At 42.5% G+C, this 13,246-nt stretch overlaps 1 protein-coding gene across 1 annotated transcript; it reads right to left on the bottom strand.

Moving 5' to 3' along the window:
- Positions 1–721: 721 nt before the first annotated feature.
- LOC120029915 (inward rectifier potassium channel 2-like) lies at positions 722–2,016 on the bottom strand. Its single transcript, XM_038975224.1, has one exon. It carries the CDS (start codon positions 2,014–2,016, stop codon positions 733–735), a length of 1,284 nt encoding a protein of 427 aa, XP_038831152.1. The 3' UTR covers positions 722–732.
- Between the last annotated feature and the right edge of the window lie 11,230 nt (positions 2,017–13,246).

Genomic DNA, 13,246 nt, shown 5'->3' with positions numbered 1-13,246 from the left:
CTTTGCATGTTTTTTCCCCTAGTTTCTCTGCAACGAGAAAGTAGAGAATTTGATTATAGCAGCATTTGTTTTATATACTAAAAGACAAATAATAGAAATAGAACTGTTGTTCTCATCTTGTTCATGATTTGCTGGACAGATGAACAGAGAGACATGCCTGCTATTTTCAAGTCATCGTAGCTAACACCCATTCCAATATGTTATACAGATGCACATTCCTTTCTATACATAGATGCTAAAGTGATACATACATTTTCTTGTGGGAATCATTTTCAAGAACGTTTTCCTTCCTATATGCACGTGTTTCATAGTGCTGTGCTTGCTGTAATATGCAATTACATTGTTTAAAAAAAGTTACAAGTCCCCAGCTATCCCCTTCCCACAGCAGTACCGTCGGCATGAACCTGTCCTTCACCCAAGGCCCAGCTCAGCTCAATGTCCTTTACACTAGGCCCAGCTCAGCTCAATGTCCTTTACACTAGGCCCAGCTCAGCTCAATGTTCTTTACACTAGGCCCAGCTCAGCTCAATGTCCTTTACACTAGGCCCAGCTCAGCTCAATGTCCTTTACACTAGGCCCAGCTCAGCTCAATGTCCTTTACACTAGGCCCAGCTCAGCTCAATGTCCTTTACACTAGGCCCAGCTCAGCTCAATGTGCCATTTATAACAACTAGATGGGATTCTAGAATCAGAATCTTCTTCTCTGTGCGGTGGTCTGCAGTCTCTGCACAGTCAAATTTCAGATTCTCGTCTCAGGGGCCTGGACTCTAGTGGCACAGTGGCCTGCTGATGCTCTGAGTCTGACATATTGTCTGTCTGGGTTACATCTGGGCCCACGCTACCCCCGTTCCCCTCGTCCATCTCCTCTTTGTTAGTCAGCGCCACCTCGTTCTCGTAACAGAAGGAGTTGGAGCTGGACAGGATGTATTTTTTCTCGGCCAGGTCTCTGGCGCTGCACAGCGGGGTGCTGGGAACCTCATAAGTCTTATGAAAACGAGAGTAGTCCACCTTGTAGTAGCTCTTCTCCTCGAAGAGCACCGGCTCGAAGCGGTGGCCCCACAGGATCTCGCTGGCCAGGTAGGAGCTGCGGCACTGGGTGGTCATGGCCGTGGCCTCCACCATCCCTTCCAGGATCACCACGATCTCGAACTCGGACGTCTCCAGCTCTTGCTTGCTCATGTTATAGAATGGGCTGTCCTCGTCGATCTCGTGGACGATGGTGATGGGCGTCACCAGGAAGATACGGTCGACTCCGCTGTCGAAGCCCACATCAATGTCCATCTGGTCCAGAGGGATGAACTCCCCCTCTGCCGTGGTGCGTGACTTGAGGAGGTGGGCACGCACGTGGGCCTCTACCAGGTGGCTTTTTCTCAGGTTGCCCACGCGCCACATCAGACACAGCTTGTTGTCCCTCATGGCCACTGTAGCGTTGTGGCTGAACACCAGCGTCTCGTTCCTCTTCTTGGGCTTGGCCATCTTGGCCATGACGGCGCCGATGATGAAGGCGTCGATGATACAGCCCACAATGCTCTGGAAGACCACCGTGAAGACCGCCACGGGACACTCGTCGGTGACGTAGCGGTAGCCGTAGCCGATGGTGGTCTGGGTCTCGATGGAAAACAGGAAGGCTGCAGTGAAACTGCTCACGTTGGAGACGCACTTCTGGGAGTTGTTCTCCAAGTCCCCGTGGAAGATGGCGACCAGCCAGAAGACGCAGCCGAAGAACAGCCACGACAGGAGGAAGGCAAGGCAGAAGATGACAAACATCCACCGCCAGCGGATGTCTACGCATGTAGTGAAGATGTCGGCGAGGTAACGTTGGCCTTTCTCGGACACATTGATGAACTGCACATTGCAGTGACCGTCCTTCTTGACGAAGCGGCTCTGGGGCTGGTGCCGCGTGTGCACCTTGCCCTTGCCATTCCCATACCCGTTGGGCACTGCCACGGTGGCCAACTTCATACCGTTCTCCTCGGTTGACACTATGCTGTAGCGGTTGGCTCGCACACTTCCCATCACCTCGTTCTGGTGGGAGGGCTGTGGCGCTGCTTCTACTTTGGAAAACAGTCTGAGTTTCTTGAAAAAGCGTTGGAGAAACAGTTTTGAAACACTAACGGGACCAACTCAAGCAGAAAATTGGGTGGTGAAGTGAGGCGGACGGAGGAAAAGGAGGGAGGAGGAGACAAAGCCTCTCTCTCGGTCCTCGACGGCCTCTAGCTTGACTGCAACCAGGGAGAGGTCCTTGGGGTTGAGTAGTGCTCTCTCATCGGGCAGCCTGGCCTCACCAATGACGTATGCTGAGATGAAAAGAGAGAGAGAAAGGTTTTAGACTTGCTGATGAGATATGATACATGAAATACCACCAACTGTCATGAATGATTATTTCAATATCCAATCGATTACTCTGTCGTGTGTGAAGCCTGAGAAAACAATCACATACTGTATACCCAAGGTCAAGAACAAGCACGTCTCCTCATGCCAACAATATTTCATTCAGTTATGACAACAGTCATATTTAACCCCTATCCTGGCTTCTCCACTCTCTACTGAGAGAGTTCAGGGAGCAATGGGAGCGATGTCCCACCGATGGTAAGTCACAAAGCATACTTGTTTTTTGTTGCCCACAGTGTCGAAAAAGATAATTTCCTGTTGGAATGTGGGTTGCGGTGTCTCTACGGGATCACGTGCACTGGTTTCTTTGGGAACAACAACAGACAGTACATTACTTTGTAACATGGACGAGGAAATACAAGTCTTGTTAAAAGCAGCAAATTAACGATTTCCTTCAGTTTAATACTCCTTTACAAGTAGACCTGTCACTTCAACTCTGTGAAGACAGTCTTACTGTCTGTCACAGCAGCCTGTTTGTCAAACTGCACGGTGCGTGGACCAATCCTACTGCCGCATTACCCACTGGTGCGTTCTTAATATCCATTTTCACATACCTTGCTAATCACAACCTTGGAAAGATGGAAAATGTTTTGTTGCTTGAATGTAAGCTACTGTACCACATCACTTGGCCAACCGACCAAACGGGCTCTTTTCTTTGAATGTCACTTATTAGGGTTCTGGAAACTTTCTAAAGCTCAAGATGGGTTTTTCTGGTTGTAACGAGGTACTTTAATGGGGTGTCAATTGTACAGAAATAACAGTTATTCCATTTTCTGTGTGTCTTGATTATATTCATGTTTGTGGAGACTTTCCGATTAGTGATAACTTGACTTAGGACATACAGAGACCTTGATGAAAAGGTAGTGTGTGTCAACTAGGCAAATGAGAAAGCCAAAACAAAACCATACAAAGCAAGACGACACGGAGGTCCAAGGGAGCGGCGTAGGCAGTCAGTGTGTTGGTATGGGACACAGGCTCGGTTCCATTTCTCACCCTAGCCACTTCTCCTAGCACCTGCCACTAAGGTTCACAGACCTACATGCATAGAAACATACTGCACGTATATTACACTGAACTGAGTTACAATTCATATAAGGAAATCAGTCAATTTAAATGAATTAAATATGCCGTAATCTATGGATTTCACACGACTGGGCAGGGGAGCAGCCATGGGTGGGCCTGGTTCCAATCAGAATGAGTTTTTGCCAACAAAAGGGCTTTATTACAGACAGAAATACTCCTCCGTTTCATCAGCTGTCTGGGTGGCTGGTCTCAGATGATCCTGCAGGTAAAGAAGCCGGATGTGGAGGTCCTGGGCTGGTGTGGTTACACGTGGTCGGCGGTTGTGAGGTCGGTTGGACGTACTGCCAAATTCTCGAAAATGACATTGGAGGCCGCTTATGATAGAGAAATGAACATTCAAATCCCAGGCAACAGTTCTGGGTGACATTCCTGCAGTCAGCATGCCAATTGCATGCTCCCTCAAAACTTGAGACATCTGTGGCAGTGTGTTGTGTGACAAAACTGCACATTTTAGAGTGGCCTTGTATTGTCCCCGGCACAGGGTGCGCCTGTGTAATGATCATGCTGTTTAATCAGCTTCTTGATATGCCACACCTGTCAGGTGGATGGATTATCTTTGCAAAGGAGAAATACTCACTAACAAGGATGTAAATAGAGAAATTAGCTTTTTGTGTATATGAAACCTTTTGGAGATCTTTTATTTCAGCTCATGAACCTCTCGTTCTCTCAAACAGAGAATTAGTGAACATAAAAGTTCAATCAGGAGAAACGACAGTCGCAGTACATTTTAATGACCTAAGGCATGACATTTCTACCTTTAGATTTTGTGGCACAGAGAAAGTTAAGATATCAGACAGGGGAGGTGATATTAATAATACTCTGAGTAAAAGAGAATGTTTTGGGATTTTCACCCTCCAGACATTATTTCCTAAAGGACTTAATGATGAAATGCCTATGTATGTTATGTTGTGAATTTGAACATGAATTATGTCCCTATTTAAGATTACACTGATGTTTTTCATACGATGTACCCAATGATTAATGAAAACTTGCTATGTTCTCATTGTGGTTTTACAGACGTGTTTAATACGTCTTTTTACACACTTTTTTTGGAATATTTTTGAAATGTATAATTGTTATATTTGGTAGCACTTCTTTTTTTTTTCCTTCGCCTCCAACCCCTTTCCATGTGTGGAACGGATGTGGTTGGGGCAGGGTCTACATAAGGGTGCTATTTTCTGACGAAGGCCGTGAGGCCGATACGTAAGCTTATTAAAGATCAGTGATACTATCAAGAGCAGTGTGCGGTATCATTTTCCATTCATTTCAGCTCATGGAACATGGAACCAACGCGAAATGAATATGAAACATACATGAATGTGAACACAGTCTCTCTCTCTCTCTCTCTCTCTCTCTCTCTCTCTCTCTCTCTCTCTCTCTCTCTCTCTCTCTCTCTCTCTCTCTCTCTCTCTCTCTCTCTCTCTCTCTCTCTCTCTCTCTCTCTCTCTCTCTCTCTCTCTCTCTCTCTCTCTCTCTCTCTCTCTCTCTCTCTCTGTGTACTTGAGTACAGCAGAATAGCTTGTTGACTCACAGAGTCCTCTGGGACTTCATATTCTCTCAGCAGCATAATGGCTGTCCTGTGAGGATTCTGTCTCTGGCACTACAGAAACACCACTCATTAGAGAGAGCCCTGCCTGCCTGTGTCTGAAGTGTTATACATGTTCTAGGCCTCGCTGTCCTAGCAACCATACCATGGTTGCAACGAACACTGTGAACTCTTCTGTTATGTTTTTTTTTAGGGGGGGTGGGGTTATATCCAAAAAATGTGTTTAGATTGTTTAAAAAATACTTTTGGGAGATTTGGTGATATGAGAGTCAGTGATGAAAAGATATGTGAGTGCGTGAGGAAAATATATGGAATATATTTGTGTTCTTTAACATGTAAAGGTGAAGAAATAGCTATTCTTATTGTCCTTTAACATTAAAAGGATAAGATATTGCTTTTCTTCTTGCTCCCTTGCAAAACTGAAATCACCAAATATAATGATTTTGACTCGTGAAACGTGAATAGATATGAGTAGACTACAGTCTCTGTTAAGTCAATTTACAAACATTTCTCTAGTATGTAGACTGCATTCAGATATTTCCCTTCATGTTTGTAAAAATGGTTTATAGAGTGGTATCTGCAGTATCAGCTCCTAGAATATGTCCTTAACTCGCTCTTATTAAATTGGATCTCAAATAGCATGTTGGTGGTGAGTAGAGTCAGGAGGAACTCTGTCATCAAACATGGCCACTATTTTGGGAATTTGGGGAATGCTGGATTGTTGACAGTATTTACTTATTAGACATGCAAAGTCAGTCTGCATCTCAACCTCTCCTCAATCAACACCAGTGAGGATGACTGTGCAGTTTACACAGCACATGATTCATATGAGCTTTTCCCGCCAACTAAATAAGTATCTTTGCAACTTGTACTAATCTGTTTTCTGACAGAGTGACGTGAATAGAAATTGATATGGCTATGTTTTGTTTGTTTTTGGGGGGTTGAGAGGACACTTAATGGAAAATGATTACAGACATGTTGAATTTTGTATTGTCTTTTAGTAACATCAATAGATGCTAAATTCCCATCTGTTGCCATGACACCATGATAACAGATTGGAAAAGCATGACTGTTTATTGTTCTGTTATAGCCCCTTTTTTGATCGGTGGGATAATTATGTTCTGTGGAAAATTGAATCCCTCTGATCTTTGATTGAATTAGTACTGCTGGACTGGCCTAATCTGAGAGGTGTATATACGGTGCCAATATTCACACTGTGAAAACAATGTCATGGTTGAAGTATCCTGCAGAAACGTAACTTACAGACTTTAAGGTAACTCCCTGACCCGCTGCCAGCGCACAGTCATTTACGGTCACCTTGAGGATGGTCTTGTCGCAGTTACCTCTGGGCCACACAAAGAAAAGCTATGTCTCATCTAGGACTACCATTTAAAATGTCCAGTGGAGTCAAAAAATGTGATTTTCCTGTTTCATATATACATATATTTCAACACTATGAGGCTGGAATAATACTGTGAATTTGTGAAAATTATGATAATGCCTTTTAAGTGTAAGAGCTGCTTGAAAATACATTTCTGTCTGTTTTGGTGGAATGGAGTTTTGGCCTGCCTGACAAATGAGTTAATAGACCAATAAGAAGGAGAGTTCCAAACCTTTCTGCCAATAACAGCTAGTCTTCAGTTTTCCCCTCCCCACTCAGACTACTCCCAGACAGTCTTAGCTAAATTATTGCTTGAGAAATTGCTCTTTGCTATGAAGCTATTTTTTGTTTATTTTTGATCATTTCAATTGAAAACAATAGCAGTAAGGTACCTAATTGTTACCCAGTAATGATTTGATATTGAGATAAAAACAGTTGCATTGGACCTTTAACATAGAATAAAGTATGTGGCTCCAGACTCCAAGCAGCACTCGAAATGTAGCACATGCCATCGAGAAATGCGAACAGGTGCGGGCTAAAAAACGAGAACCGACTGAGTGATGCAATCTCTCATACATCGTTCAAACATTCCATCCATACCGTTATAATTGTACATGAATGTACTTTACATGGGAAAAAGATATACGAATAACACTGATTGCATGACAAATTGTAACTTTTGGGATGTTTCAGCCTATGTTTGTGAGCAGCGTATTACAACATAACTGTATGAATCAGCCGACGCATTAACATGGCATGTTTTTGCACTTAAATTGTATTATTATGGATTTAAACAGGTTGATGAAATGATATGCATTAATAAACAATAAAAAGTCCTGCTCTGCAAGCTTCTAGCCACAGTGGGTATGACTTTGTCTGAAAGTCGGCGCAGCGCATCCATTCAATGGAGCGACTGTCCAAGTGCAACTGTCCCAATATTCTCAAATATATAAAATAAACAGTAGTCTATGTTATGCAAAGTCGTCATCTTCCCCATACGTTTGATACGAATTGCTACAAAGAGGTTGTTAAACCTTACCTGTTGCACATTTATAGACCGGGACAAAATCAAAAGTTAGTTGAAATTAGATTCCAGAAGATATGTCCGCTGGTAAACACTTTTCAAAGCGTTTGTTTCTGTTTTGGAGTAATGTTGCCTTCTTGTTATGTCGACGTCAATGAAATGACTGGTCTTAATAATGTGCTTAGCGAATAGTTCTCCATGGCAATTTAAATAGCGTATACCGGCATGCTCCGCCTTCTGGACCCTACCCAGCCAATAGTATTACAGAGAGGAAGAACGCGTTGATGTAGGCTGATACATTTACACTGACGTATGAAACCGTGTGAGTGAAAATTCATAGGCTACAAACCGCAAGTAATGTTTTGGGAGACACATGTCAGGGGTTTGGATAGGAGGGTCATGCGTAACAACAAATGTGTTGTTTTTAGCGGTGCTTATTCATATTGATGATCGATTGTTCGTTTTTGGGTTGCCTGGGGCGGGGGATGTCATCTCATTTTAGACAGAACACAGGAACATAATTTCACCCTAAGGGTAGATTTTTCTAGTCTAAAAAGGGGACAAGTTATATATTTCAACCTCTCCCCGACCCAGTCTGTAATACCTACATGTTTCAAGCAGACCACCATAATCCCTGTGCCCATGAACGCCAAGATAACCTGTCTAAATGACTACATGAAGTTGATGCAAAGAGTCAATATTTGCAGTGTTGACCCTTCTTTTTCAAGACCTCTGCAATCCGCCCTGGCATGCTGTCATTTAACTTCTGGGCAACATCCTGACTGATGGCAGCCTATTCTTGTATAATCAATGCTTGGAGTTTGTCAGAACTTGTGGGTTTTTGTTTGTCCACCCGCCTCTTGAGGATTGACCACAAGTTCTCAATGGGACTAAGGTCGGGGAGTTTCCTGGCCATGGACCCAAAATATCATGTTTTGTTCCCCGAGCCACTTATTTATCACTTTTGCCTTATGGCAAGGTGCTCCATCATGCTGGAAAAGGCATTGTTCGTCACCAAACTGTTCCTGGATGGTTGGGAGAAGTTGCTCTCGGAGGATGTGTTGGTACCATTCTTTATTCATGGCTGTTCTTAGGCAAAATTGTGAGTGAGCCCACTCCCTTGGCTGAGAAGCAACCCCACAGATGAATGGTCTCAGGATGCTTTACTGTTGGCAAGACACAGGACTGATGGTAGCGCTCACCTTGTCTTCTCCGGACAAGCTTTTTTCCGGATGCCCCAAACAATCGGAAAGGGGATTCATCAGAGAAAATGACTTTACCCCAGTCTTCAGCAGTTCAATCCCTGTACCTTTTGCAGAATATCAGTCTGTCCCTGATGTTTTTTTGAGAGAGAAGTGGCTTCTTTGCTGCCCTTCTTGACACCAGGCCATCCTCCAAAAGTCTTTGCCTCACTGTGCGTGCAGATGCACTCACACCTGCCTGCTGCCATTCCTGAGCAAGCTCTGTACTGGTGGTGCCCCGATCCCGCAGCTGAATCAACTTTAGGAGACGGTCCTCGCGCTTGCTCTACTTTCTTTGGCGCCCTGAAGCCTTCTTCACAACAATTAAACTGCTGTCCTTGAAGTTCTTGATGATCTGATAAATGGTTGATTTAGGTGCAATCTTACTGGCAGTAATATCCTTGCCTGTGATGCCCTTTTTGTGCAAAGCAATGATGATGGCACGTGTTTCCTTGCAGGTAACCATGGTTGACAGAGGAAGAACAATGATTACAAGCACCACCCTCCTTTTAAAGCTTCCAGTCTGTTATTCGAACTCAATCAGCATGACAGAGTGATCTCCAGCCTTGTCCTTGTTAACACTCACACCTGTGTTAACGAGAGAATCACTGACATGATGTCAGCTGGTCCTTTTGTGGCAGGGCTGAAATGCAGTGGAAATGTTTTTGGGGGATTCAGTTCATTTGCATGGCAAAGAGGGACTTTGCAATTAATTGCAATTCATCTGATCACTCTTCATAACATTCTGGAGTATATGCAAATTGCCATCATACAAACTGAGGCAGCAGACTTTGTGAAAATTAATATTTGTGTCATTCTCAAAACTTTTGGCCACGACTGTACATTTACAGCAAAATGGTTTACAGTCAGCTACTGTAACTTTATATTACAGTGTAGTACTGTAAAGAGCAATGCATTATGGTGTCTCAATGGCGTTCCGCTACACTGCTGAAAAATGACAGTAAAGTACTGTATTACCTGTTTTGCTGTATATTTACAGCAGCATACACACTACAAAACCCCACACACATGCATATTGATGCCACACACACACACACACACACACACACACACAGACACACACACAGACACACACACACACACACACACACACACACACACACACACACACACACACACACACACACACACACACACACACACACACACACACACACACACACGCCGCTGCTACTCTGTTTATTATCTATCATGATTGTCTGGTTACTTTCATCCCTACCTACATGTGCATATTACCAGTGGTGTAAAGTACTTAAAAACCTCTTAAGGATCCGCCCCCTTTTTTTTTTTCAATTTTTGCCTAAAATTACATACTCAAATCTAACTGCCTGTAGCTCAGGCCCTGAAGCAAGGATATGCATATTCTTGGTACCATTTGGAAGGAAACACTTTGAAGTTTGTGGAAAAAGAATGTAGGAGAATATAACACATTCGATCTGGTAAAACATAATACAAAGAAAAAAAGAACCATTCTTTTGTATTTTTTTGTACCACCATCTTTGAAATGCAAGAGAAAGGCCATAATGTATTATTCCAGCCCAGGTGCAATATACATTTTGGCCACTAAATGGAGGCAGTGTATGTGCAAAGTTTTAGACTAATCCAATGAACCATTGGATTTCTGTTCAAAATCTTGTATCAAGACTGCCCAAATGTGTCCAATTTGTTAATAAATAACGTTTTATGTTCAAAATGGTGCACTCTCCTCAAACAATAGCATGGTATTCTTTCACTGTAATAGCTACTGTAAATTGGACAGTGCAGTTAGATTAACAATAATTTAAGCTTTCTGCCCTTTAAGACGTGTCTATGTCCTGGGAAACTTTCTTGTTACTTTCTTGTTACTTACTACAACCTCATGCTAAGCGCATTAGCCTACGATAGCTCAACCGTCCCGTAAAAACGTTAAAGTACAACTTAAGGTTTTTTTTGTACAACTTAAGCTTTTAAAACATTTTTTTTACAACAATTTACAGTTGAAGTCGGATGTTTACATACACTTAGGTTGGAGTCATTAAAACTTGTTTTTCAACCACTCCACAAATTTCTTGTTAACAAACTATAGTTTTGGCAAGTCTGTTAGGACATCTACTTTGTGCATGACACAAGTAATTTTTTCAACAATTGTTTACAGACAGATTGTTTCACTTATAATTCACTGTTATCACAAATGAAGTGGGCCAGAAGTTTACATACACTAAGTTGACTGTGCCTTTAAACAGCTTTGAAAATTCCATAAAATTATGTCACGGCTTTAGAAGCTTCTGATAGGGTAATTGACATAATTTGAGTCAATTGGAGGTGTACCTGTAGATGTATTTCAAGGCCTACCTTCAAACTTAGTGCCTCTTTGCTTGACATCATGGGAAAATCAAAAGAAATCAGCCAAGACCTCAGGAAACACAATTAGAGTCTGGTTCATCCTTGGGAGCAATTTCCAAATGCCTGAAGGTACCACGTTCATCTGTGCAAACAATAGTACACAACTATTAACACCATGGGACCACGCATCCGTCATACCGCTCCTAGAGATGAAAGTACTTTAGTGCGAAAAGTGCAAATCAATCCCAGAACAACAGCAAAGGACCTTGTGAAGATGCTGGAGGAAACAGATACATAAGTATCTATATCCACAGTAAAACGAGTACTATATTGACATAACCTGAAAGGCTGCTCAGCAAGGAAGAAGCCACTGCTCCAAAACTGCAATAAATTTGCCAGACTACGGATTGCAACTGCACATGGGGACAAAGATCGTACTATTTGCTGCAGGAGGGACTGGTGCACTTCACAAAATAGATGGCATCATGAGGAGGGACAATTATGTGCATATATTGAAGCAACATCTCAAGACATCAGTCAGGAAGTTAAAGCTTGGTCGCAAATGGGTCTTCCAAATGGTCAATGACCCCAAGCATACTTCCAAAGTTGTGGCAAAATGGCTTAAGGACAACAAAGGCGAGGTATTGTAGTGGCCATCACAAAGCCCTGACCTCAATCCTACAGAAAATTAGTGGGCATAACTGAAAAAGCGTGTGCGAGAAAGGAGGCCTACAAACCTGACTCAGTTACACAAGCTCTGTCAGGAGGAATGGGCCAAAATTCACCCAAGTTATTGTGGGAAGCTTGTAGAAGGCTACCCAAAACGTTTGACCCAATTTAAACAATTTAAAGGCAATGCTACCAAAATACTAATTTAGTGTATGTAAACTGCTGACCCACTGGGAATGTGATGAAAGACATAAAAGCTGAAGTAAATCATTCTCTCTACTATTATTCTGACATTTCACATTCTTAAAATAAAGTGGTGATCCTAACTGACCTCAGACAGAGAATATTTACCAGGATTAAATGTCAGGCATTGTGAAAAACTGAGTTTAAATGTATTTGGCTAACGTGTATGTAAACTTCCGACTTCAACAGTATATTTTTGACTACTTTTACTTCCCTAAATTCCTAAATAAAATAATGTACTTTTTACTGCATAAATTTTTCCTGACACCCAAAAGTACTTGTTACATTTTCAATGCTTAGCAGGACAGGAAAGTGGTCCAATTCACTCACTTATCAAGAGACCATCCCTGGTCATCCGTACTGCCTCTTATCTGGAGGACTCACTAAACACAAATGCTTCGTTTGTAAGTGATGTCTGCGTGTTGTGGTGTGCCCCTGGCTATCCGCAATTTTTTAAATGTTTATTTATCTCTTTATTTATCTTTTTCTCAAGTAGTATTTTTCTGGCTGACTTTCACTTTTTCTTGAGTCATTTTCTATGACGGTATCTTTACTTTTACTCAAGTATGACAATTGGGTACTTTTTCCACCACTGGCTATTACTTCAACTACCTCGTACCCTGGCACATTAACTCAGTACCTGTACTCCTTGTATATAGTCTCATTACTACCTCGTACCCTGGTCCATTGACTCAGTACCTGTAATCTTTGTATATAGTCTCATTACTACCTCGTACCCTGGTCCATTAACTCAGTACCCGTACTCCTTGTATATGGTCTCATTACTACCTCGTACCCTTGTCCATTAACTCAGTACCTGTACTCCTTGTATATAGTCTCATTACTACCTCGTACCCTGGCACATTAACTCAGTACCTGTACTCCTTGTATATAGTCTCATTACTACCTCGTACCCTTGTCCATTAACTCAGTACCTGTACTCCTTGTATATAGTCTCATTACTACCTCGTACCCCTGCACATTAACTCAGTACCTGTACTCCTTGTATATAGTCTCATTACTACCTCGTACCCTTGTCCATTAACTCAGTACCTGTACTCCTTGTATATAGTCTCATTACTACCTCGTACCCTTGTCCATTAACTCAGTACCTGTACTCCTTGTATATAGTCTCATTTCTACCTCGTACCCTGGTCCATTAACTCAGTACCTGTACTCCTTGTATATAGTCTCATTACTACCTCGTACCCCTGCACATTGACTCGGTACCTGTACTCCTTGTATATAGTCTCATTACTACCTCGTACCCTGGCACATTAACTCAGTACCTGTACTCCTTGTATATAGTCTCATTACTACCTCGT

The sequence above is a fragment of the Salvelinus namaycush genome, chromosome 35 (genome assembly GCF_016432855.1).
Source record: "Salvelinus namaycush isolate Seneca chromosome 35, SaNama_1.0, whole genome shotgun sequence".
In the NCBI taxonomy this organism is placed as follows: domain Eukaryota; kingdom Metazoa; phylum Chordata; class Actinopteri; order Salmoniformes; family Salmonidae; genus Salvelinus; species Salvelinus namaycush.
Note: the sequence above shows the minus strand (reverse complement) of the source record. Positions and strands in the feature narration are given on the sequence as shown.